This window comes from Sapajus apella, unplaced genomic scaffold, assembly GCF_009761245.1.
Source record: "Sapajus apella isolate SASKATOON/1434 unplaced genomic scaffold, GSC_monkey_1.0 scaffold49, whole genome shotgun sequence".
NCBI classification, from domain to species: Eukaryota; Metazoa; Chordata; class Mammalia; order Primates; family Cebidae; genus Sapajus; species Sapajus apella.
The window spans coordinates 1945842-1971880 of record NW_022436989.1 but is presented as its reverse complement, the minus strand read 5'-3'; the positions used below and the strand labels follow the sequence as shown (position 1 = coordinate 1971880).

The 26039-nt window shown below is 37.6% G+C and overlaps 1 protein-coding gene across 3 annotated transcripts in view; it reads right to left on the bottom strand.

The window, feature by feature from the left end:
* AHCTF1 (AT-hook containing transcription factor 1) overlaps positions 1–26039 on the bottom strand; it is an 86196-nt gene that overhangs the window by 2542 nt on the left and 57615 nt on the right. For 2 of the 3 annotated variants that reach the window (XM_032242184.1, XM_032242185.1), the window contains exons 25-35: positions 25755–25905; positions 25342–25449; positions 21848–22040; positions 20209–20403; positions 18922–19258; positions 15374–15482; positions 13400–13497; positions 10934–11127; positions 7503–9321; positions 1761–1894; positions 653–735 (exon numbers count right to left, since the gene is read on the bottom strand). In XM_032242184.1, the coding sequence (XP_032098075.1) occupies positions 653–735; positions 1761–1894; positions 7503–9321; positions 10934–11127; positions 13400–13497; positions 15374–15482; positions 18922–19258; positions 20209–20403; positions 21848–22040; positions 25342–25449; positions 25755–25905 (3421 nt within the window). Of the gene's footprint in view, positions 1–652; positions 736–1760; positions 1895–7502; positions 9322–9788; positions 9923–10933; positions 11128–13399; positions 13498–15373; positions 15483–18921; positions 19259–20208; positions 20404–21847; positions 22041–25341; positions 25450–25754; positions 25906–26039 lie in introns of those variants that run through there. The other variant, XR_004257894.1, reaches the window with a different exon arrangement.

The window sequence follows — 26039 nt, the reverse complement described above, 5'->3', positions numbered from 1 at the left end:
GCAGAATTTAAAAGTACATAGTTATTTTTTACTAACAGTTACCTAACTTTACTGACAAAGAGGTAAACCGTCCCATTTCCCTCCCCCACTTGCTGCTTTTCTGAAAAAACCAGAAGGATCCCCTGGGAACTAAACTGCTCCCATCCTACCATCCTCCTCTTAAAAGGATCAGGCTTTCATGCTTTTAATATGTAGAGAAATCTACCTTCAGCAGTAAAATCCAACAATGCCAGGGAGCCAGTGCTTGTAAATGCCCCTGAAAATTAATCTTTTCTGATGAGCTTATCCTTTTTAAAATTAAGTCTTCTCAAATCTAATTTTGAGGAAAAAATGGATAAAAATTACAGAACAAGGCTGGGCGTGATGGCTCACTCCTGTGATCCCAGCACAGGAGGATCACCTGAGGCCAGGAGTTCAAGACCAGCCTGGCCAACATGACAAAAACCTCGTCTCTACTAAAAATACAAAAATTAGCCAGGTGTGGTGATAGACGCCTGTAGTCCCAGCTACTCAGGAGGTGGAGGCATGAGAATTGTCTGAACCTGGGAGGCAAGAGGCTGCAGTGAGCCGAGATGGATCACACCACTGCACTGCAGCCCGGATGACATAGTGAACTCTGTCTCAATCTATCAATGACAACAGAAAGTCATACTTGCTTGCTTGTTTTGTTTTTGAAGTCTTGATTCGTCTGGCTTTTGGCTTTCCCACAGTTTCTACTGATTGTGCATCATCTTCCTATGGGTTAAAAATTTTAAAAAGTTAAGTATTTAAACATGAATCTAATTTTAAAACTTCTATCCTGAGACAAGGAATACCATAGCCCAAACACTGCTGATGAATTCAAACTCACCAAGTCCAATCCTTTCCTCACACTTTTTAGTAAAAAACCTTAGTTATATAGGACTGTTCTTTATTCCTCGTTCCCACAATTCAACTCATCTCCAAGTTACCAGTTTTATTTTTGAATGTTTCCATTGTCCTCTGCCCTTCTGTACCCATTCCCTTGTCCATATCTAGGCTCTCGCTTTGTAAGAAGCAGCCAACCAGAGACTATTCTTTCCTACCCACATTTCATCTTTCATAGAAACTGTGTATAATACACACATGGCTATTTGTTGTTCATGAACACTCCTCATCTGCCTGCCATTGCCATGCTCTGAGTCTTTGCATCTGCTGTTTACTCTGCCAGGCGGAATGCCTGTTTTCTCTAACCTCTGTCTACAGAGTTTTTGGGTATAAATGATTCTTATCATGCCATGAAATAATTATTTTTGTCTCTTCAATGAAACTGTGTATCTCAATTGAACTGTAGGTGCCTGAAAGATGAGGAGGTTTGCCTGAGTTTTGTGTAACTTGGCCTTGCAGATTAAGGGACTGATGGCAGATAATTCAGTAAATACTTATGAATTAACATTTATAAACATAAGGGACTCACACTCAATCCTTCAACTATTTCTTAAAAAAACACCACCAGGTAATTCTGATGGGCACTAGAATTTAAAAACTTTTCCACTAACAGGTAATTTAAACTAGCTGCTAGTAAAATATCATCAGTAACACACCACAGATCTGTCTTAAAGGCAGGGTCTCCGAAGGGGTAGAAAAGACCATTTTGGGCTTTCAGTATACACGACTGCTTAAGACATTTACTTAACAAAATTTAAAATCTTTAAAATTTAAATTAAAATTTTATTGAAACGTATTTTTTTTTAAAAAAGTATGTTTTAACAAACACACAAATAAATGGATGTGATTCTTACCAGTTCATCTTCAAGCTTTTTCTTACTGGAAGTGTTTTTTTGTCTGCTCCTTAAAGCAGGAGGTGAGATAACAAAAGGAGAAGATAAATCCGAAACTAATTCTTTTAGCTGTGCAGGAACCTCTATTTTTTTAGCTAAAAAAAAGTTGAAAAATCTGTTATTTGTATCTTTATATCTATATATATCTATATATCTGTGTGTGCATATTATATATATTAAAAAACACAATAAAAACTGGAACAAATGATGTGCTTTAGAAAGATACAAACACCCCCAAACCTGGAAATCATTAGTACTGTAACCTACCTTTCCATGTTAGGAGAGAAATGACAGGAAAAATTCCACCATCATTTGGGTAAGCCATATGTTTAGGACTATCTAATGCTTCTAACTAGAAAGTGCTACAATATAAACACAGGCCATGAAAGCAGGTACTCAACTGTTTTAGTCTTTTCCTTTTAATCCTCCTGCTCCTCAAGCTTTCTGGGCAGGGAAAGCATTAATCCTAAATATAACCTGAGCTTGTCTGTGCCATAACTACTGCTTTTCCAGAGACAATGTTAGTTACAAAGTAGATTTTTTATTTTCAAAGAAGTGAAATTTTCTAGCCAGCTCATTCTGAACTACTTGTTCCAGTCAAAGGGAACAGAAAAATTTATGTACACAAAAGGTGAAAGTGCCAGGCACAGTGGCTCACAACTGTAATCCCAGCACTTTGAGAAGCTGAGGCAGGGGGACAGCTTGAGGCCACAAGTTTAAGGCTAGCCTGATAGATAAAGTGAGACCCCTGTCTCTACAAAAAATGTAAAAAACAATTAGTCGATGTGGTAGTGTACACCTGTGGTCCCAGCTACTTGGGTGGGTGAGGCAGGACGACTGCCTGAGCCTGGGAAGTTGAGGCTGCAGTTAGCCATGACTGTGCCACTGCACTGCACCCTGGGTAAGAGCATAAAAGGCTAGCAGGAAGATATTCCATAGATAAACAACAACTGGTTTAAAATACGGAATTCAAAACATTTACCACATACTTTTTTCTTTTTTAAACCATAGGGCACCTAGTTTAAAAGGAATGATCAGTACAATTACAGAGGACCACAGGGTGGTTTAACCAGTCTGCCAGGGTAAATCCCAGCTTCTGGACTTTCTGTGAGACCAGAATCAAGTAACTTAAAGCTCTCTGTGCATCAGTTTCTATAAAGTAGGGTTGATAATAGCATCTATCTCAAAGTTGTTCTGAGGATTCAAGAACCAGAACAGTGTGTGGCATGGCAGGTGGTAAATGCTTTACAGATGTTTGCATTTGTTATTTCAAAAATATAATTTACAAACCCTTGAAATCAAATTATAGTTCAATGTTATTTCAGCTACTGGGGCAGTCAAGAGTTCTATCAGGTATCAAATTCTGCTTTTAAGGCACAGGATTCTTCAAAACAATTTTTTTGTGGGTACATAGTAGGTATATATCTTTATTAGCATATGATTTTTTTTTTTTTTTTTTTTTTTTTGGAGACAGAGTTTTACTCTTATTGTCCAGACTGGGGTACAATAGTGTGATCTGGGCTCACTGCAACCTCCATCTCCCAGGTTCACCCAATTCTCCTGCCTGAGCCTCCCAAGTAACTGGGACTACAGGCACGTGCCACCACGCCCAGCTAATTTTTGTATTTTAGTAAAGATGGGTTTCACCATGTTGGCCAGGATGGTCTCGATCTCCTGACCCTATGATCCACCTGCCTCAACCTCCCAAAGTGTTAAGATTACAGGCATGAGCCATCGCGTCCAGCCAAGCATATGATTATTAAAAAAAGAAAAAAATTAGAAGTGATACCAGAAATAAGTCATCTCTGCTCCCAGCTTGTAAATGGCAGGAATGGCTAGGTCTACTGGTGGTCCCGCTTTTGGCTTCAAAGAACAGATGAACAAAAACATTCCTACAAACATTATATATTCTATAACTCTCTTCTAGGCTATCTGGAAAACAACTACTTTTCATAAGCGTCACCTAAGTTTTCCTACTCCATTTTGAAGGAATAAATAAGGAAATACAAAAATATACTATCACTTGTGAAAATGTTTAGCCTCCACCATTCTCCCCATATGCTTCTATTATAGCACAGATGAGTCTTTCTTGTGTGTATGTAAATTCCTTACCCATCTCTGTTTTGAGTGCTACTTAAGGACTAAGGAGTTCAGAACCCAGGTTCAAACCCAACTGTGGGCTAGTAAATGATTCTGAAAAGTCAGAGAGAGCTCCGATTTACAGCATTTGCTGATTTCTAAGGTATAAATGTGCCTACTGTGGCCAGTGCAAACCATGGCTGGGTTCTAAGTTCTTTAATATTTAACAAGTGCCTCTTACCAGCCAGCAGTAGCAGCTCCAGGACAACACTTATTACCTGGGTGATGTGAGTGCTCAATGTCACTGAACTTCAGTTTCCTCAATGTAGACAGAAGCAAGTAAAAGTGCCTACACTTGACTGGGTTGCAGTGGGAATCAAATGATATATGAATGTCATGTATTTAGTGTGGCCTCAGGCATACAGCAGGCCCTTCTTAAGAAGTATGTGCTGTATGAAATGTGAAGCTTCATATACATTCAGCTAGTAAAACACAAAATTCTAAGATAATTTCTTTGCTATGTTTCAATAAAATAAAGGACCACCTCTAGCCTTTCAATCACACAGTATTTCTGTACACAGTCTTCTCTGCACCTCCACCCCTATGTAAAAACGAAGTTTAAAATATAGGCCTTCTCTTCCCAGTTCTTCCCGGAAGTTGGGAAAAGGTAGGTTTAGAGGGTGAAAAATAAATAATAAAATAAAATAAAATATAAACAGGTACAAGGGACAGAAAGTATGGTTAACAGTATAAAGGGCAGAGGAAGAGACAGGAAGCTACATGCTAGAGTGGCAATTGCTTGTTAAAGTAGTGAATACTAACAAGAACCCCATGTAAGTTATGCATTACCCACCACCTTCATTCTAAGGATGAGGAAACAAGGCTCAGGAAGGTTAAACGATTTTCTGCCCAGCGAATAAGTGGCAGAAATGAGAGATCCCAATCTTATCCCCTCCAATCCCATCATCGCATTCTAAAAGCTGCCTCTTTTTAATATTAAAATATCTGAAAGCAATTCAAATACCCAACAAAATAAACTTTAAACTATTTGTGGCACATTTTGAGATGAAATGCCAATATAAAAATATATATATTACGTTTCAGATTTTGATTTTTTTTTTTTTTTTTTTTGTGACAGGGTCTCATTCCATCACACAGGCTGCAGCGCAGTGGCGTGATGGCTCATTGCAGCCTCAATCTCCCGGGCTCAAGCCATCCTCACATCTCAGCCTCCCAAGTAGCTAGGACTATAGGTGCCAGCCACCATGCCCACATCATTGAAAAAAAATTTTTTTGTAGAGATGGGGGTCCCACTAAGTTGCCCAATCTGGTTGGATTGTGAAGAACATTTAAGAGTAACTGAAGGCCGGGTGCAGTGGCTCACGCCTGTAATCCCAGCATTTGGGAGGCCAAGGAGGGCGGATCATCTGAGGTTAGGAGTTTGAGACCAGCCTGGCCAACATGGTGAAACCGCATCTCTACTAAAAATACAAAAAAAATTAGCTGGGCATGGTGGTAATCCCAGCTACTGGTGAGGCTGAGGCAGGAGAACTGCTCAAACCTAGGAGATGGAGGTTGCAGTGAGCCAAGACTGCAGCATTGCACTCCAGCCTGGGCGACAAGAGCAAGACTCTGTCTCTAAATAAATAAATAAGAAAGAGTAACTGAAAATGCTCATGAAATACGTAGGGGGGAAAAAAGCAGAATATATGCATATACATAAACTGCAGGCTTTTAAAAACCAACCATACATATGTATCTGGAAGGAAAATGTGAAGAGTGATTCTTTTGATAGCTAGATTATATACTTCTATTTTCTAGTTTTCAGTAAGTAGGCATGTATTGTTTTTGTCTTTATTTTTATTTTGAAACAGGGTCTTGTTCTGTTGCCCAGGCTAGAGTGCAGTGGCACACAATCATGGCTCACTGCAGCCTCAAACGCTCAGGCTCAAGTGATCCTCCTGCCTCAGCCTCCCAAGTAGGTAGGACCACTGGCTAATTTTTGTAGAGATATATATATATTTTTGCCATACTGCTGCACGTATTTTTAGTTTAACAGAAAAAAGTTAAAATTAGTAGGTATAGAAATGAAAAATATGTAAAGATGACAAAAATCAGTCACTGAGATGTTTGCTATGCTCTAACAAAACCACCCTCACTTGTGATGTTTACTACACTTCTCCAGTCCTGATGAGTGTATAAGTTATGTTAGTAACTTCCCACCCTCCCAGCCAATGTTTCTCATTTTAACTTTTTAATATTACCTTAATAAAATCAACTTTAAGATATTCTGTCATTTCATTCTCCTCCATGCAAAGCATAGGTATAACCACACTTTTCTCACACTATGAAGAAATTAATCTGTACTACCAAAATCGAAGATGTAATCAAAAATTCTTTTTTTTTTTTTTGAGGAAGGGAGAGGAGGATCCCCTATAGCTACACATCATTTTTATGACAAATGATCAGTTGTTACTAGGAGAGTCATTTTCCTGGGCTCAAGCTATAACAGTGTAACAAATAAGTCATCTACTTTATTTACAAAGCCCTGAACTGCTTTGCTGAAATTCAAATATTAAACTGTAACTTAAACAATCAACTACATGGCAATGCGGTGCCATGGCTCATGCCTATAATCCCAGCACTTTGGGTGGCCAGGGCAGGCAGATCACTTGAGGTCAGGAGTTCAAGATAAGCCTAGCCAACATAGTGAAAAGCCATCTCTACAAATTAAAAAAAATCAGCTGTAATCCCAGCTACTACGGAGGCTGAGGTAGGAGAATTGCTTGAACCTGGGAGGCAGAGGTTGCAGTGAGCTGAGATCGTGCCACTGCACTCTAGCCTGGGAGACAGAGCAAGACTCCACCTCAAAACAAACAAACAAACAAACCCTACATTTTGTTTACCTAAACATAAACAATTTTACAGAGAGTTACTCTAATGGGATCTATTCAGCCACACCAGTATCTTTTTAGACATCTTTAAAGCACCCTCTATTGAAATTTTACTACTGTAGATATATTGTATATCTGTTTGTGTACTTAATGTATATATGTGCTCCCTTTGGGGAGAGGTCACCCCTGCTGAGAAGGTCTGACCTACAACACCAACCAAATACAGTCCTTAGCTCACCAGTGACAACAAAGGATGGTCTCATTGAAGATGAAGGCATACAGATGTGCCAGTTTATGGGCAATAGTGAATATGGATTGAAATTATTTCTGTACCGTAACAAAAAGTTACTGGTGTTTCCCTTCAAAACAATTTGGGGTTGTGGGTATCACTGGGGCATGAGTCAAATGCAGCGGTACTTAGGAGATTAAAAATGCTCACTCTATTTTGGGAGAAACTAAAATTAAAAGTCACATTATTTATAAAAGTCAAGAAGAGAAATTATGCTATTCTAAAAAATAAATCTATGTTAACCATACTGAAGAACTGAATCTCAAACTTGGAAACATGAAAACTGTAAACTTTACTACTAAAAGATCAATTTTGGTTTGAGAGGGGAGGGGGAGAAAATCCTCTATAGGTACAAATCATTTTTAGGACAGATAATTAACCAAGTTTTAAGCTAAAGACTCAATGAGATAAAAACTCTGTTTTGCAGACAAAGAAAAGTACCTTTTGCTTTCCTTGGAACTTCTGACACTGGAGAAAATAAAGGCTCACTTTTTGGTTCAGGCAACAAGATGGCCTTGCTGGCTCTAGTCCTGGTGCTGCGGGAGGATTTGGTAGAGGCAGCTGTGGCAAGCAATCTTTCTTCTCGGTCCTCTGTTTCTTTGTGTGTCATTTCATCGATGCGTTCTTCTGATACTGAGTGTAATGAACGCTTTTGGCTTTGATTTTCAGTCCTTTTTGTAAGCTTCTTCTTAGAGCTCATCACCATTGAAAGTTCCTCATTTGGCACTAAAATGGATTTTCCTAAAGCTGGTTTTCCAATATCAGTATTTTCATTTTTAGCTGGGGTATTTCTTGTAGATCGCCTTTTAATGCCGGGAGCTTCTCTCTTCTTGGGACTTCTCTCTTCCTTTACAGCCTTAGCTCCTACATCTTCAGATGGATTTATTTTTCTTTGTCTACCACGTTTCCTAGGTATGGCAGACATATCAAATTCTGCTTGCAGAGTCAACTGAGATGAGTCAAGGCTGGAGTCTTCTCTCACATCTGATGGTTTAACCTCTCTCCTTCTGACCCTTCTAACACAATGAATAGGCAGCTGCTCACCACTGGATTTCTCATCTTGCTTATTTCCTGTATTTTCAGAAGCATCTAAATTAGCACTTCTCAATTTTCTGATAGTTCTGCTAGGAGTTGCTACTTTACTAACTTTCAGATCATTTATAATTTCAACACTTTCCTCATTTTCTAAAGATCTTTTAATTCTTCTAGGAGTCCTTTTTGTAATCGATGAAAGCTTAACTTCTTTTTTAAACATTTCCTCAACTGCTGGTTCCAAGAGCTGAGATGGTTTTAATATTTTTGATTCCCTACCTGTAGCAATCTGTAATTCTTGTTCCACAGAACTGGTATTTTCTAGTATGTCTTGATTAACTTCTTTCTTTCTCCTTCCTCTCCTCGGAGTAACAGAATGTTGAGGTATTTGCTGGTTCTGAGATATTTCTTTAACATCAGAATAGGTGTTTTCAGAAGCTTCAGAAATTTCTTCTGCCTTCCTAGTTTTCTTCCTAACTGACTGCCCTGACCTCTTAGGAGGAGCAACGCCTGCTGATGCTTCCTGTTGTGCTGACTGGATATTTGTGTTTCGGATCCGCTGTCCTCTCGTTCGAGTTTTGGAGGAAACCATGTCATCAACCTGGCTGACATTTATAGTCATTGTGCTTGTTTCCTGAGCAGTCTTAAATGCAGATTTGATGACCTTAGTGGGACACATTACCTTCTGGCTTACTAAAGGTATCGTTTCATGACTGGACTGCTCCACCGTATCTGAAGTCATTTCTTTACTTCTTGTGTCTTTAATTACATCTAGTAAATTTTCTGCAATTGCTACTTTAATTGGTTCAGGCACATATGGTAAAGTCTCTACTTTTTGGGTCTTTTGGTCACTAGTCATGACAGATGGCAAATCTGCAACTTGTCCATGATTATCATTTTCCCCACTGTATACAGGTTTTTCCTCAGGTGTGGTGTTAGCTGCTTTAGGTAACACAACGGGTGATGCAAAATCACCTGGCTCAACTTCTCCTTCTTCACCTTCCAATATCAAGGTAAAGTTGCTCTGAGCCACAAAAAGTTCCCCATCTACTTCGGCAATGTCACACTCAGCAGTGTCTTTATTATCAGCTAAGTCACAAAACTGCTGGTCAATAGTATCAAAATTATAATGAAGCTTAAGTGTTCCAGAGGGATATAACTCATTAAATGAAAGATTCCTAGCCTCTTCTCCTGAATCTTGAGCTTCAAGCTTTTCTTGTTCAATCACCTAAATGAATTAAAGATAAGAGACTGGATAAATAATTTAAATATATATTTTAACCTGAAGCACACAGGTTTTTGATGACCCTTGGCTGTGTGCCTTTTAAAACATAAATTATATTTAATATGGCATATATGCTTATGGGTTTACTTTACAAAACATCCCTTTAAGCAACCAGTTTCTCATTTAGCCAAAATAACTAGATAGAAAGATTTTGAAATTATGACTGAAATTTAAGTAGATTCCACATTTCCCTGGCTAAAAAGACAGTCAACAAAACCTTGAAAATTATGATGCTAACAGTTCTGAGAACATTTATGGACTTATTCTACTCTCACCCAAGAAAAAAAATTAACCAGAGAAAAAGCAACAACCCCCAAACTGTGTTTTAATGATATTCCCCAAATTACCTAACTATCCACACTTTTCTAAAACAGCACGATCCCCATAAGGTTGAAGAACAATTCACATACATAAGCTCCCTTGGGCTAGACTCAATCCTCTTCCCTTTGCTGGGGCTGCATAAACCATGAAATTCCTAAGGCTTTCAAGTTCAGTACCTCTCCTGCAAGGGTTTGGTGGAAGAAGGAATGGTCCTTGCATTTACCTTTTGGTAAGGGAAGGGGAGAAAAAGGAGGAGGTAGAAAGTAACAGAGAGATCTCCTGACCAAGAAGGTAGAACATTACCACCCACCTAGACAATGACATTTTCCCACTCCCCAAACAATCAGTGAGATGACAGGCTAGAAATAACCTAGAAATCAGAATTCCCACTTACACCATACCCACAATTTTTCTTAGCCTCCCAACTAAAGGAATTGGAACTTTACTCATCTACTTGGCAGTTGGAATACTCATTAGGATGACTATGGATAACTGTGACATTTTTATGAGTTAAGAAACTTCCCAAATTCTAAACTATCAAATTTCTTTAAATAATTAGAAATTATTCTATAAATAATTTCTATAAATAATTTTTTTAATCTTAAAATTTATTACATAAAAGTTGCCTGCTGATAATAAAAGATTTGGTATAACAGAATTTTTTTAAAACTCTTAAGTCACATTAAGTAGCAAAAAATCCTTTCCAGAGTGTACAGATGTTCAACAGCAGCCAGCTGACTATCATTCTCCCAAAAAGGATGCATGAGGGGGAAATCCTGTTTAACTGTATCCATGTATTTACATGGTCTTATGACTAATAAACCAGATTAGCAAAAATTCAGTTGGTGAAAGTATGGCTTCTTTAACACATCCTTTTGGCTTTCATAAAAACCAATTTTTTTTTTTTTTTTTTTTTTTTTTTTTGAGACAGGATTTTGCTATGTTGCCCAGGCTGGTCTCAAACTCTTGGGCTCAAAGGTCCTCCCTTCTCAAACTCCTGAGTAGCTGGGACTACAAGCACCTGCCACAGCACCCACCTTGAAGGCCAATTTCTTAAAGGATGTGTTTTTATATTCCACAAAATATTTATACACTTATTTTTTGAACCCAGATTTTTATAAAGAAGTTTTTATATAGCAGGCAAACAAATGAGCGTGTTAGGTTTGAACCACTGTGTCTTCAAACAACTAAAGCAAAACTGACTGACAAAGAAGTAAAAAATTAATTTTTTTACATGAACTTCTTGAGTATCAGGAGGGCTGTCAGAAATTGGAAGCTTTTCTTCTGGGAAGTCAACACATTCTTCTAGTCCATCAACTTCTACTTCACGATCTGCTTTTAAGTTCAACGCTACTTCCTGGTTAAGCCTAGGCTCAGAGATAACAGGACCTTCAGAGTTGCCACTATCACCAAGGACATCAGCCACAGCTGAAAGAAAAGTGAGAGTGAATCTTTTACATTTAAAATGAAAAATAAATCTATACACAATTAAGGGAACTATCAGAAAGGAAAAGGCGACAATGAACTTGAATATTATATTAATAAACTTTCACATTGCCAGAAAGTCTGCAACTTCTTTAACAATACATACCTTTCCCACAGAAATAAAAGAGAAAAAAAGATACATTTCACATTTTAAAATGATAACATTGGTTTTTCTCAACTGGAAGAGAATTCCTGCCCTTATCAGGAAACTTAATATGATGACGAACTGCTTCGAGGAAGTTCAGGCACTTGTTCCTTATAAATGTGAAAGCTGTATTCACCATGTGACTGACTACCAGCTATCCTTGTAGAGTAATTATAGAATGACATGACGCACATGCAATCTGGGCTTCGATATGACTAGGAAAAAGAATGAATCACTTTCTGTTGGCAGAAAACACTTAAATGAGTATAAACGTACTCTATCACTTTAAAAAAATAATTTTTGGGCTCACTTAAAAAGAAATTCCTTCTTTCATCTTCCCCTTTGCCAAAGCCTACCATGTCATTAGCAATCCTAGGTGATATAAATACTTGGGTGTACAGTTTGCAAATGACACAAAATACCACAAGAGGGGAAGATGACTACTAAAAATCCTTTAGTGTTTAACAACAACAAATCAATAAAAAAGCACAAAAATAAAAGATGAACTAGGAAAAACTACTTCTACACTTTTAATGGATAATGGGGCTGTTATCCCTAACATGTGAAAACTAATCAAATTGAAAGGAAAGCAAGCATTTTACCTTCTCATCAAATACATGAAGTATACAAACTTTATTGGATACAACAATAAAATATTAAAAATCTGTATATACTTCTTGACCCAACAAGTCCATGGTTAAAAAAAAACTGACATAGAATGTAATGTAATGCATATTCACTGCAGAAACAGCAAAACAAGCCCCAAATGTTCAGCAATAAGCAATTAGTTACGCATAGAGCATCTATACTGTGGAACACTTAGAGCTGTTAAAAAGAACAGAATTAATCTATTTTACTGACAGAAAAATGTCTTAAATACATTGAGAAAAGAAAGTTGCTTTTTTAAAAATAAATGTACTAATGATGATTATTTCTAACAGCTAACATTTATTAAACTTCAGGTACCAAGCACTACACGAAACACTTTACATGCAAATGGCTTAATCCTGACCACTCTATGAAATGGGTGTTATTAATATTCCCATTTAGAACTATTAATATTTTACCAACAAAAACATAGAAGCATAGCCCCTTTGCAGAACTGGGTTACGAACCCAAACATTCTGGTTCAGGCCTCCGCACTCTTTAGCCACCATATTATCTCCTCTTGCAACACATGGGGGGACATATGCACAGAAAACAAAAATTCAGGAAAGATACTTTAGATTGTTAATTACAGACCCTTAAAATGGGTGATCAGCTTTTCATTTTACATGTTAGACGATTCTCTCTGTATTACTCTATCATCATGTATTACCTTCTCAATCATGGGACAAAGACAAGTCTGCCGAAGCCTGTCCTAAGCCCCATTCATAATGTACGAGGGACAAAGGCGTGACAGTTAAGAGCATGGGCTCTAGAGTAACATGACAACTATGTCACAGTAGTGCTGTGAGGATTCAATGGGTTAATATGCACATGATTAGAAAAATTCTGGGCATAAACATTCAAGGTGTCTGCTTCCCCTAAATCCAACGTAAGCTCCTTGAGAAAAACATATCTTCCTCATCTCTGTATAGCCAGAATAGGCCCTCACGAAAATGCTCATTGAATTAAAAAAAGTAAATTCCATATATTTAATTTCCCTGGAGTATAACGAGTCATTTGTGATTTTCTAATGATGAAAAGTCAACTTTGGCCTTAAGTTATCACAAACACAAAATAAAAACTCTTCGGAGTCCAAGATGATCAAACAGCAGGGATACAGTTGGCTGTGGACTAGCAATTTACTTTTTCTTTTTTCATATTTCTTGTGCAAAATATGTCCACAAAAACCATTCTAATACTTTCAACATTAGAGCCACAGAATGCCTTACAAGCAACCCACTGTCTGAGGGCTGACACATCTCCTCAGAATACTTTTATGCCAGGAAAGCTGACCAGAGAGGGAGGAATAATTGAGGGGGAAAAATATGAATAACAGAACAGATTTTTTTTTGTTCTAAGAATAGAAAACTCTTTACTCAAAACACAAAAATGGAATAATCCTAAAGTCAAAATAATACCTACATTTATCGTCGATTGCTCTAATTGCAGAGGTACAGGTTTCAACAGATGTTAATCCTTCGTCCAACATTGGTGCCTTGGACTTCTTGGTGAAGATTTTCCTTTAGAAAAAGATATACACACCTTAGTGTGTAAGAAGATCCCATCTGCTTTAACCTGCTTTATAGTCCTACCCCCTAACTTGCCATTTTAGTGATATACAACTGAGGTTCAGAGAATACAGCTCAAATTCATTCTGAACAACAATATAAAATTGACAAGTGAATTTAGAAACACTGTACTTGTTTTTCCTATTTTCTAATGTTTTAACTCTTGTTCACAAAAGTAGGAATGACATGATTTAAAAATGCCTGTCAGTATACATTATATTTAAGCCAAGTTTTAATAATCTGTGGCCACAGTTTTCAAATAAGTCTGTCAAGTATTATGGAATATTTCCTATGAACTCGGTAGAAGAAAGGTTCAGTATTTTAATGCTACCTGGAAACAGTATGATAAATGACTCAGAATAAGAGACTAATAAAACCTGTATTAATCCATATGATGAAAATAAATCCTGGAATATGATGACAGTGCTCCTTGAATATTCTAATCTGACCTTTCTCAAAACCCAATTAAAGGATGCTAGTTTTAAAAATTAGGGCAAATAGCATTTTAAGGTAAATTCAAGAAAAAGCAGGTATTTAAAACATGTATAGATTTTACAATAAGAATAACCAACAGTGACACATCCCCACAAAATATCAAGTTAGTTTCTATTTTAAAAGGAATTAGCTAAGATAGTGAATATGCACCTAGATTCTCACTGGTAATTTTCACATGATTCTTTTTCATGTGATTGTTCTTTGTTTTGCAATCGTTGCAATTCCCGTCAAAGCCATTGCAATACATAACATTAGTTTTCGTTAAAATTCAAAAAACGTTAGAATTATAAAATAATTTGGGTAATTCTTTTCTATTGGCTTCTTTTACTTTTTCCATGCAGGCCTGGCAAAGATTCCAGCTAATAATCTAGATGTCTCAGGAATAAAGCATGTGATTTTTGTTCAATGTACACGGGGTGACTATCATGATATTGAACTGTATAGGTGGTCTGGAAAGTCCCTTTCATTATTTATAAATTAATGAACCATTTACAATGTGAATTATGTTTTATGTGGGTTAGTTTCACTAAATTACCCTCACTACTACTTGATAATTGAAGCTGTCCCTTTTTTGTATCCTCTACAACAGTGCTATTCAAAGTGCTGATATGCAATCTGTGTCACTCTTACAACGAGACAACGTGGTCTTGCCAGAAGGCGCATCAGTTACTTCGCTAACCATACTGATTAGTACAGCTGACTTTCCCTAAAGGAAGCAGAGTACCGATTTATATTCCAAGGCAAGCTGTTTATCTTGTTGCAGAACATAAACTCTCACCAATCTGCTTGACCACGCTTTGAACACGCTGTCTAGTAAGGTGTCAATTATTTGGGAGTATAATGTGTCAACCGGTCGTTAAAAAACACAAACCTAAGAGTCATGTATTGAACATACGAAAGGAAATAAAGCTGTCGTCTCCCCTGTGCTCTACCTTGGGCTACCTGTAAGAGTCTTGTGGCTGATCATCCTGAAACCACTGGAAAGCAGAGGACATGGAGGAATGCACAGCCGGGAGTGAAACTTTTGGTCTCAACAAAAACAGAATCACCGAAGAATATTAAAAGTTCACCAAAGAATATTAAGAGTTCTGCCTCAATTTATCATGTCTCTGTATATTTCCGAAATGTCTAGCAGCACTGCAAAAACGTCATAGTAACTACTTAATAACATACAACGGTACAACTAGACTTCTTTTAAAACAGCCAACATCACCAAATAGAGATGTTAAAGATCTAAATGAAATCTAACAAGCACAGAGTATTTTACTTCTGGTTCACAATTTCATTAAACTTCTTTTAAAAAGTATTTTTGAATTTTTCTCCGTAAACTTACCCTTCATGGATTGACGGTACAGAACTTTGAATGGGGCTTAAGTGATTCAATTCTGAAAATGCCTCCTCTGCAACTAAGAGATCTTTTGTTTCCGTACCTTCCAAATTGCCTGTAAGTCATATAGACAAGAACATTATTTATGCTAAATGTTTAGTGATTACTGGTATCTTGTGTGGGTAACCCCCACCTTCTGGGCACAAAGGAAGGAAAGTTAAGGAGACCCCCAGCACAATTAGTGCCTGAAGAATATCTTAGTTTATAATATTACTACTCTGTTGTTTCCTCTATCCTTTATATATAATCCTATTAGTTTATAATTGGAACAATTAGTGCCTGAAGAATATGTTACTACTCAGTTATTTCCTTTTCTATATATATATGATGATATCTTAGTTCATAGTTGGAGGAATGTCTAGAGCAGACACGGTACAGAGCATGAATTAAGGGAAAAACAGCTCTACATACATATCATATCTTGTTTATAGTCGTAGGAATGTCTACAGCAGACACGGTACAGAGCATTAATTAATGGAAAAAGTTATACCAGGACAAGAATCTATGGTCCAGGCAGTAGTGCCCCTGCCTGAAAGGGCATGCGCTACATGGCAGGCTGGCCCAGGGCAGCATTCAGTATTATAAAGATACCTGCTGCATGGCAGGCTTGGAACAAGAGTCACTCCTCCAGTAAGGAAGTTGCAGTATCTTGCGTCCAGTTCTTATGGAAAGCTGGCCTCTGGCTGGCAATCCCGCGAGCATCGAAGGGCTTAAAACCCCTCCTGTATAATCGCGCCTTGGTGGCTGTATAACCTGTCAGCTCTCTAGCTACCGTGCGGACTCAAAAGCATCCTCCTACAGAAATCACTGGAAGCTGCCAGCAGGTGGCGGTAGACCCTGTCAGCTCTGTTGCCGCTGTACTGACTCAAAGCATCCTCCTATAGACATCCTTAGAAGTTGCCTGCTCCTAGATAAGAGATGTTGCACACTGCACCCTCCTTACTACACACTGCCTACCTCCTTGGTGACCTAATGGGGGTAGGCCCCTTGCTTATTGCTCAGGTGAATGTCTTGACCCTATCACTCTCCTTAAAATGACCCCACTCACTACCCTGCCGCCTAACCTCTACCCAATAAACACAGACACTTCTGGACACTCAGGGCCTCGCCTGTCTCCGCTCAAGTGGCATTGGCCCTCTGAGCCCAGCTGCGCTCTGTCCTTCTGTGTCTTGCCTCTTTATTTCTTGGATCCTGTGCCTCAGCACAGCGATAGGGACACCCCATGATCCTGTACGGCTTGACCCTACAATCTTGCATTACTACTTTTTAAAATTTTGTTGGGTCTGCTTCTTTTGTTCTTTTAGGTTTACTGCTGTGTTATCGGACTGCTAACACTTTCTTCTAACCCTCAGAGCCTACCTCAAGAGCCCCCCTTAACCTCTCGCTTTTCACTGTTTGCTGAACAGGCACTAATGCAACTGTTTTACGTATATTAACTCACTTAATCCTCAATATCCAAAAAAGCAGAGAAGAAAACTGAAGCCTGGGGTTATACTGCCTAGCCTGGCTCATGACGCGTACTCAGTAAGCAGCTGAGTGAGCTAGGGTTCGAATCCAGCCTGAGTCACTCTAGAGTCTGTGCTATAGGAACCCCTCTACCAAAAAAAAAAACATAGATTTCTATTTGAGACTGCCTAACATTGTTAGGAATAATCAGTGAAGATAATGGTACGGACATTCTTTTAATAGCTACCATTTAAACATTTTGGTAGTACAAGGCACATCAAAAGAGCAGTGTAGACCGGGAGCGGTGGCAAATGCCTAAACTCTAGCTACTTGGGAGGCTGAGCCAAGAGAACTGCTTGAACCCAGGAGGCAGAGGTTACAGTGAGATGAGATAGCCCCACTGCACTCCAGCCTGGGTGACAGAGCAAGACTCTGTCTTATTAAAAAATAAAAATGAAAAAAAGGCAGTGTAAATTTCTAGACATTTATGAGCATAGTCCTAAAGTTCTTAGAGCAAGCAATTAACAGTGCCCATGCTTACTAAGAAAAAAATATCATAGTCCAAACTTCAGTGGACTTGCCTCTTAAGCTACCTAAGACATAGATTTTTATGTAAGTGTATGTGTTTTTACAACTTTAGAGTTACCAGTTACTTTTAAATAACCTTGTTAAAACTGTATATAGTGTAAGAAACATACAAATAGGCTAAGTTTTCTGATCCACCAATTCTAGGTCAAGTCTCTTCCCTTCACTAGTGTTCCCCTGGCCCCCCATCCCTCCAACATAGCATGAACCAAACTGTAAGTGTTTGTCAACATAGTCCACCATGCTCTACGTGACATGGGAACAGGTGCCGTTCTACTTTACTCACTGTCTGATCTTCAACACCCAGAATAAACATAGTAGGAGCTAACTGGCATACATTAGGGACTCAAACAATTTTTTTGAAAATGAAGATAATATAAATGCACTAGCCACTGAACTAGTTGTTTTTTTTTTCTTCTTCTTCTTCTGAGACAGGGTCTCACTCTGTTGCCCACGCGGGAGTGCAGTGGTGCAATCATGGCTCACTGCATCCTCAACCTCCACCTCCTGGGCCCAAGTGATCCTCCCCTCTCAGTGTCCTCAGTAGCTAGGACTATAGGTGCTTGCCACCATACTCAGCTAATTTTTTTTTTTTTTTTTTGTACAGATGGGAGTCTCCATATATTGTCTAGGCTGGTCTTGAACTGGGCTCAAGTAATCTTCTCACCTTGGCCCCCAAAGTGCTGGTATTATAGGTGTGAGCCACTGTACCTAGCCTGAACATTTAACTGTCCAGTGATTATTCTGGAGGTGAGGATGGAGAGTAGAATGAAATTCCTGATTTATAAGAATTCTAGAACTTAAAACTGCTGGATAAGTTAAAAATTGCAATACTTCGTTCTGTAAAGTTACTTCTCATAGCTACTAGAAGGACTTTCAAGTCAGACTATGGCATCTTACATTTCCTTCCTTAAAATATGACTGTTCTTTTCTAAATTTCATGGCCAAATAAAAAAGTACATGTAAGTCCTCCTTCTCTGAAATCTCATACCTATTCATGAAACAATGTAAGCCATACTTTCTAAGCCAAAAGAGTAAGATCTGTGTGTTGTGTCTAGGAACCAGTACACTGTGAGCATGTAATAATTTAACCCTGAAGCTTTCTTTTTGAGACACAGTCTTGCTCTGTTGCACAGGCTGAAGTACACAGGTGCAATCACGGCCCACTGAGGCTTCAAACTTCTGAACTCTACCACTTCAGCCTCAAGGGCAGCTGTTAACTGCAGGCTCATACCACCATGCCTGGCTAATATTTTAATTTTAATTTTGTAAAGACAGAGCCTTGCTATGTTGACCAGGCTGTCTTAAGCCCCTGGGCTCAAGCAATCCTCCAGCCTCAGGCTGTAAGCATGTGCCACAGTGCCTGGCTGTGATGCTTTTTTCTTACGGTGGGAAAAACTCTATTATAAACTTCATTGAGGAACATTAGTAACAATTTTGAGTATTCAGAAATGAGTTCTTACCCATTTGTTTCTCCAGGTCTGAAGGAGTTACTTTTGACTCAAGTACATCTTTATCTCCAGCCTTTTCAATTTGTTCAGTTACCTTAGGTTCAGTGGAACAGCTTTTTGGCTTAGAGCCCATGAAAACAGTATGTTCAAGGTCTTCTGGTGATGGTGCATCCTGATACTCTAAGGTAGTCTCCACGCTGCTGTTTTCTTTGCTCATATCCAGTTTCTCTAACCTTTGTGACCCCACATTCATTTCTTGATGGTCCCTTTCAGGGCTGCTGAGGATAAAAGGTGTCACCCTATCTTTGCTCTTCAGCCATTCGGTTTCTGCTTTGCTATCATCTGCAGCCTGTTAAGTAAGATTTTGAAAAGAAAAAGAATTAGTAAATATCACAGTTCGGTCTGGTCCTAAGCTCCCCATCTCAATCACACCCACATTTTCTATGCTGTTTGTACCCAAACTCTCTCCTTAATAAAAATTCACTTATTCTAAATCAATTATCTTCTGGTACATAAAAGTTAATGTGGCTAATGTTTCCCTAATTGGTAATATACCAGTATTTTCAGGAGACTAAAACACACAACAGGCTAGATGACCAATAATCACTGAAAGGTTCCTAATAACCTACAGTGGATCTAGAGACACACCCTCCTAACTACTCCACCAGTCAGAAACTTATAAGTAACAAAATACAACGTAAAAGTAAACATTAAAAAAAGGACTAAGAATTAGGAAATCTGGATCCTAGTCCCAATTATACCACCATATACCTAGATGACTACAACCAACTTACTTGGTGTTTCCAAGCCCTTTTATCTGTAAGATGATGGGTTTGGCTGAGCCAATGGCCCCAGTGTTTCTTTCAGAACTAATATTTTCTGATTGCATTACTATCTGCAAGCTTATATACAAAAATCTAGGCTGGGCGTGGTGGCTGACACCTGTAATCCCGGCACTTTGGGAGGCCAAGGTGGGCAAATCACACGGTCAAAAGATCAAGACCATGCTGGCCAACATGGTGAAACCCCATCTCTACCAAAAATACAAAAATCAGCTGGGCATGGCGGCATGCGCCTGTAGTCCCAGCTACTCAGGGGCTGGGGCAGGAGAATCACTTGAACCCAGGAGGCAGAGGTTCCAGTGAGCCAAGATTGTACCATTGCACTCCAGCCTGGCAACAGAGTGAGACTGTCTCAAAAATCTATAGTGGTATTTTAAAAATTGATTTATGTAACTTTTTACTTGTAGGAGCTAATACATTCTTATTAAATATCTTTTCTCCCAATTATCAAACGTACTCCAGGAATCCATTTTGGGTTCACGTCTTCCTCCACAAATGAAATTCTAGTTTCTTTAAGTCGTTGAGGAGACCTTCCAGGTGATGGAGAGGGAGATACTAAAGGTGTTGATCGAAGAGCAGATCTCAGGATGGACTGAGGAGTGAACTCAGAAAATCCAGAAGAAGTAACTGACATGGCCAAACTTTTAGCTTTCTAGGATAAAGAGCAAATGGAATTACACCATTAAAAGGTGCTTATGTAAGAACAGACTGGGTCAACTGAGTCACAATAGTGGTTATAGTCTAATCTCCAGTAAGCATGTAAATAGAAATATTTATTCCAGATTTCTGCAAAGAAAATACAAAATTCTTCCAGAGCTTTTTATATGTAAGCCTATGAAACCTAAAACTGCATCCACAATCTTTCTAAAAGCATTATTTCCAGCTTAAATTCAACTAAAAAATAAACTGCCAATTAGGAAGATAAATTACTTAACATTATAGAATTATAGAAATCTAATAATTACAGAAAGCTACAGTAAGACTGTAGTATATTACAGAAAAAAAGTTCATCACAGAAATCCAGTAATAACCAAATTACATATTAGAATCCTCTGAAGATTTAGTACGATGAATACAAATAATCTGAAATTAGCATGTATGTTATTTAGTAGAGATAATTCCTTCACTTAACTTGGCCTCTAAAGGCCCAGTAAACAAATTACTGAATGTTGTTAGAGTATAATGAGTTCGTTAGACATGTTCTCCATAACAATTCTTTTTTCTAGGCTATTCTGGCAGCAGGTAAAAAATTATTCCAATTTTATTTCATTTGAACTTAGCTGTAGAGAATATAAAATGTATTTTTTTTAATAAATACACAATTGAATATTAGAGAAATCTTATTTTTCAACTTATTTTAATAACTATTTTAGGAATAGCATTTATTGAGATATCTTTTATTCAACTTGAAAAATAAGGATTCCCTGGCTTCGATATAAAAGCTGGATATCCAAACAGAGAACCCAGGGACAATGGGGAGGGATGAGGGAGAAAGAAAGCTTCTGGGTTTCAATCCGTAACACTGGTCAAGGGGCTAGGGAGATAATATGTAAAGGAACTTTAAAAATGGAAAGGTAAAAGACCACCACTAGCAGATAACACAAGTTCAGTATTGTGATTTCTGAGCTAATAACCTTTGAGGGATGAGAAAAGGCAATTTAAAAAGGGATAAACCAAAGCAGGAAGGAGTGACAGTTTATAGCTTCATCAGGAGTCAAAAAATTGAATATATAAAAATAAACCTAAGAACGAAATAGCATTTGATAGAATAACAGCATAATGGTATCGGCAATGGAGTTTATATAAAAGTAAAATAAAAACAAACTCAAGAACCTGAAAGTATTACAAATGACAAAGGCAAATTTATAATGACCACACCTTGCGTTACATTTATGAAAATAATGTGTTAATTGTTAACTTTAAACAGGAAAGGATAAATTTAATCAACTGTTTAAAAAGATGTGAAAAACACAGAAGAATGCTTAAAGCACTTCCCAGCACTCCCCAAACACATCAGTTATAAATTTTTCTCCTTGTTACTTGAAAAGGAAGAACCATCTAGTTTCATTGTGAATACCAGATGTGTAAATACTAACTTTAACAACAAGAGGAGTTTCAAGCAAATGTAATTCTGAAACTCTGGAGATGGTCTGAGGTGATCCTTTTAATTGCGAACTTGAAGGCAGTGAACGGGATACGAGGTACAAAGGAGATCTCATGGAGCTTTGCTGAATAAACTCTGAACACTGAGAAGGCTGGGGGACAGGCTGAACAACCAAATCCAGCAGTCTGGAATGAGAATATGCATTTATTGAGTTATACTGAAAAACCAAAAGAATTTAGTATCCATTTAATCAGACTTCCACGTTCATGGTAACTATGATAACCACATGCAAACACAAATTCAGTCAAGAGTATTAATGTAATCCAAAGTGCCATCATGCATGTAAAAAGTCAGAAAATTATTTCATAGCAAAATAAAAAATTAAGAATTGCATGTAGCAACTGATTTTTCAAAAGAGTTCAAGTCGTCCTCCTTACCTTTACCTACATTTTCTGAGTTCTCACATGTGCCCAGCATTTATTTTCAAATAAGGATGAACTGGCAATGATGTAAAATACTAAAGCACACAGGACAAGGCTTCCCTGGCAAACCGTTTACTAAAATTCATTAACATGTAAAACATCCCTTCACCTGCATGTAATATATGTAATGAATATTGGTTCCTTTTGCCTTTATGGTTCTCACTGCCGTGAAGACTAGTGACCACCCCCTCCAAAAGTTAACTTCTTCAAATTAATGAGTTTGGTGACAAAGTACAATCTTAAGATTCTACTACAAGGCTTTCCATTATATCCTAGTCCCGGTGATAAAACTGATCCCACTGATTACTTGTACTGAACATGTATAATCCAAGTGAGTTTTAAAGCTTAATTTATAGATACATAATTTAAGCTCAAAAGTAGAGTTTTCAGGTAATAATTTTTGGTGGACCATTTGCACAGGTCACTCCTTTCTCAATTTCCTAATAAACAGTCTATTTTATGGTTCGATATTCTAGTGGTGAAAACAATCCTTTTTTACTTCTCCCAAATGCCAGCGTGGCTCACCTGAGAATAACCAGAAAAGTACAGGATGCTTTGGAGGCCAGAAATAAAAGCTGCTGGTTGCTGTGCCTTCCTTTTCATCGATAGGCATATCGATGAGCATTTTGCTATTAGGGGTGGCAGACCAACACGGGTGATAGCGAGGAAATATTTAAAGGTCTTCCCACTTGTTATTCTGTATCAAACACAGCTTTTACATTTCTACCAAACCAAGATTATCTAATCAGGCTGCTAGATATTTCTTTTTTTCTGATTCTCTTCTCTATTCATTTGCATTTAAATTCTGTGCTTGGAAAACAGTTTGCTCACTTTTATACTGAGCTATCCCAAAGGAACATTTTGTTAAATGTTTGTTTTGCATGTGTTAGTATTTATGTTTAATGGACTTATTTATGAATGACTGCTTCTCAAAAGCAAGGCCTGTGCAACCTACTAAGTCAAAGCAGAACTCCTACATCAACAAAACTGATTTTGTTTTTTTTTGAGACAAAGTTTTCCTCATTGCCGAGGGTGGAGCACAACGGCATGGTCTCGGCTCACTGCAACCTCTGCCTCCTGGGTTCAAGTGATTCTCCTCCCTCAGCCTCTCAAGTAGCTGGGATTACAGGCATGCACCACCAAGCCTGGCTAATTTTGTATTTTTAGTAGGGACGAGGTTTCTCCATGTTGGTCAGGCTGGTCTCGAACTCCCAACTTCAGGTGATCCATCCACCTCGGCCTCCCAACTGCTAGGATTACAGACACCAGCCACTGGACTCGGCCAAAAAAAGGTTTTAAGAACTACTTTTAAGATATTTTCTAAATGAAATATTAAATATTGTACTAGGTCTCAGGACTTCAACAAATGTTTTTTTTACCATAATCCAAATAAACAATGCATCTCACACATAAAAATAAAACATCAATTACATATATTAGCACTTCAGGCTTGCTATGTTTTCCCTCAGATGTCATCTATTCTACCCTATTTCATTGAAAGATATAATGTCTACCCGGTAATGCAAACTCAGTATGAAAAACAGAACCAGGGAATAAAATTATTTTTATAGAAGGAAATATTCATAACTCAATTAGCTCTCTTACATCTGAGTTAATACTGGTTTTTAAAAATTCTCACAATACTTTAAGGACCTGAGGCCATTAATCAAAGGTCTTTTAACTTCTATTATTGACCCCCTGCTAAACCTCAGAGCTATTAAAGTACAAAAAGACCAAGAAAGGGGAACTTGCAGAAAAAAAATCAGAACTATTGGTAGAAAAAAGAATGTCGGTAATAATGACTTTCATTTAAAATATCTTCTTTCCATTTAAAATACCGACTTTCCATCTTATGAGAGTAAGTAAAGGGAAACAACTAAATTTAGTCCAAAAAAATGAAAAATCCTTCTAAGCTTTAAAATATGTCCATTATTGCACTCTATAAATACCTCTGGCCTCAGTTGTTTGTACATCCTTATCTCAAATATCTTCCTTTTGGTATCAAAAATTCAGATAATGTTGTAATGAACATCTATAATCATCATAAATACTGTAAACAATGTAATTTTGTCTTTGATAAAACAATCGAAAATTTGCAATGCCAGGCGCGGTGGCTCACGCTTGTAATCCCAGCACTTTGGGAGGCCGAGGCGGGTGGATCACGAGGTCAAGAGATCAAGACCATCCTGGTCAACACGGTGAAACCCCGTCTCTACTAAAAATACAAAAAATTAGCTGGGCATGGTGGCGCGTGCCTGTAATCCCAGCTACTCAGGAGGCTGAGGCAGGAGAATTGCCTGAACCCAGGAGGCGGAGGTTGCGGTGAGCCGAGATCGCGCCATTGCACTCCAGCCTGGGTAACAAGAGCGAAACTCCGTCTCAAAAAAAAAAAAAAAAAATTTGCAATGATCCTGGGCATACTAAGGACAAAGAATCAATGTATCAAGAGACATGCTATCTCTGTGACGGATAATTATGACAACTTTTCAACTAACCAATGCTCGTAAGTAAATACTTGCAATCACAATTTCATCTTGGATATAAAACTTCAACTTAACTATTTTTGTAACACCACAGGTAAGATGTAAAAGTACTGCACCTGAAGCAACACAAGACATTTTAGTAGGCACTGTTGAACAGGAGAAAGCTTCAATGAGCCACCCAAGATTAATATGTAATTAAGTATAATAACCTTCATTTAGAAGTCTATTAACAAGGAAATAACATCAAGGACAATAAGTTAATAGTTTGCTCATGAGAATAACTTCTCTCCTGTTCACTAAGCAGTCTGAAATTATTTAACAAAAATTTCAAGTATACTCCTACCTGATGTTAAATTTCCTAAAATTACTATACTGCTGCCCAAATTACAATAAAAACCTAGTATTAAAATATTCATTTAATTTAAAAGTCTATAAAATGCTGAATATAATTAAAAATTATAATTGTAATTATCATCTAAATCTAACATTGTGTCTCTAAGAAAGATTTAATAAATTCTTACCTAGAAATTTTCTGTGACGCTTTTGAAATTGGTGTTCCAAAAAATGCCTCAGGCAGCCCTGGAGCTGGGAGTGAATACACTATAGGAGATGCTTCTTCTATTTTAGAACTACAAAAACAAAAATTTGACTTCTAATGTATCACAAGGAGCACTGATATAAAGTGGATGAGATGGGAGAACAAAGAATTTTTATGTTTTTACTTTGCATATTTCTGCATCATTTACATTAACAATGTACATGTCACTTTTAAAGGTTTAAAAAAATTCTTCTAAGAAACACAGCCAACATGGTTTTTCTTTTTAACATACATTAATAAACGTAGGCAATGGGAGTGGATTGTTGATGAATGCTGTTGACTGTCCAGTAAAGATTAACAAGCAGAATGACTACAAAAGGTGTAAGAAAAACATACCTAACGGAAGGTGTGATGCTATTTATAGGTTCTTTGCTTGCCCAAACTTCTCCAATTTTAGATAACACATTGTTGATGAAAACAGATCTTGTCAACACAGTTCCTGTTACAACTTGCTTTGGAACTGCTGATAATGGTTTGGGCCTAGAAACTGTAAAATGAAGAATGGAATAATGAACTGCATCTCTAACAAGATTTTAATAAAAGCATATTAAAGAATGATTAGGAAAAAAACACATTACATGATAAGAGTAGCTAAAATTATATTTGGTTTCTTTTTTTTGA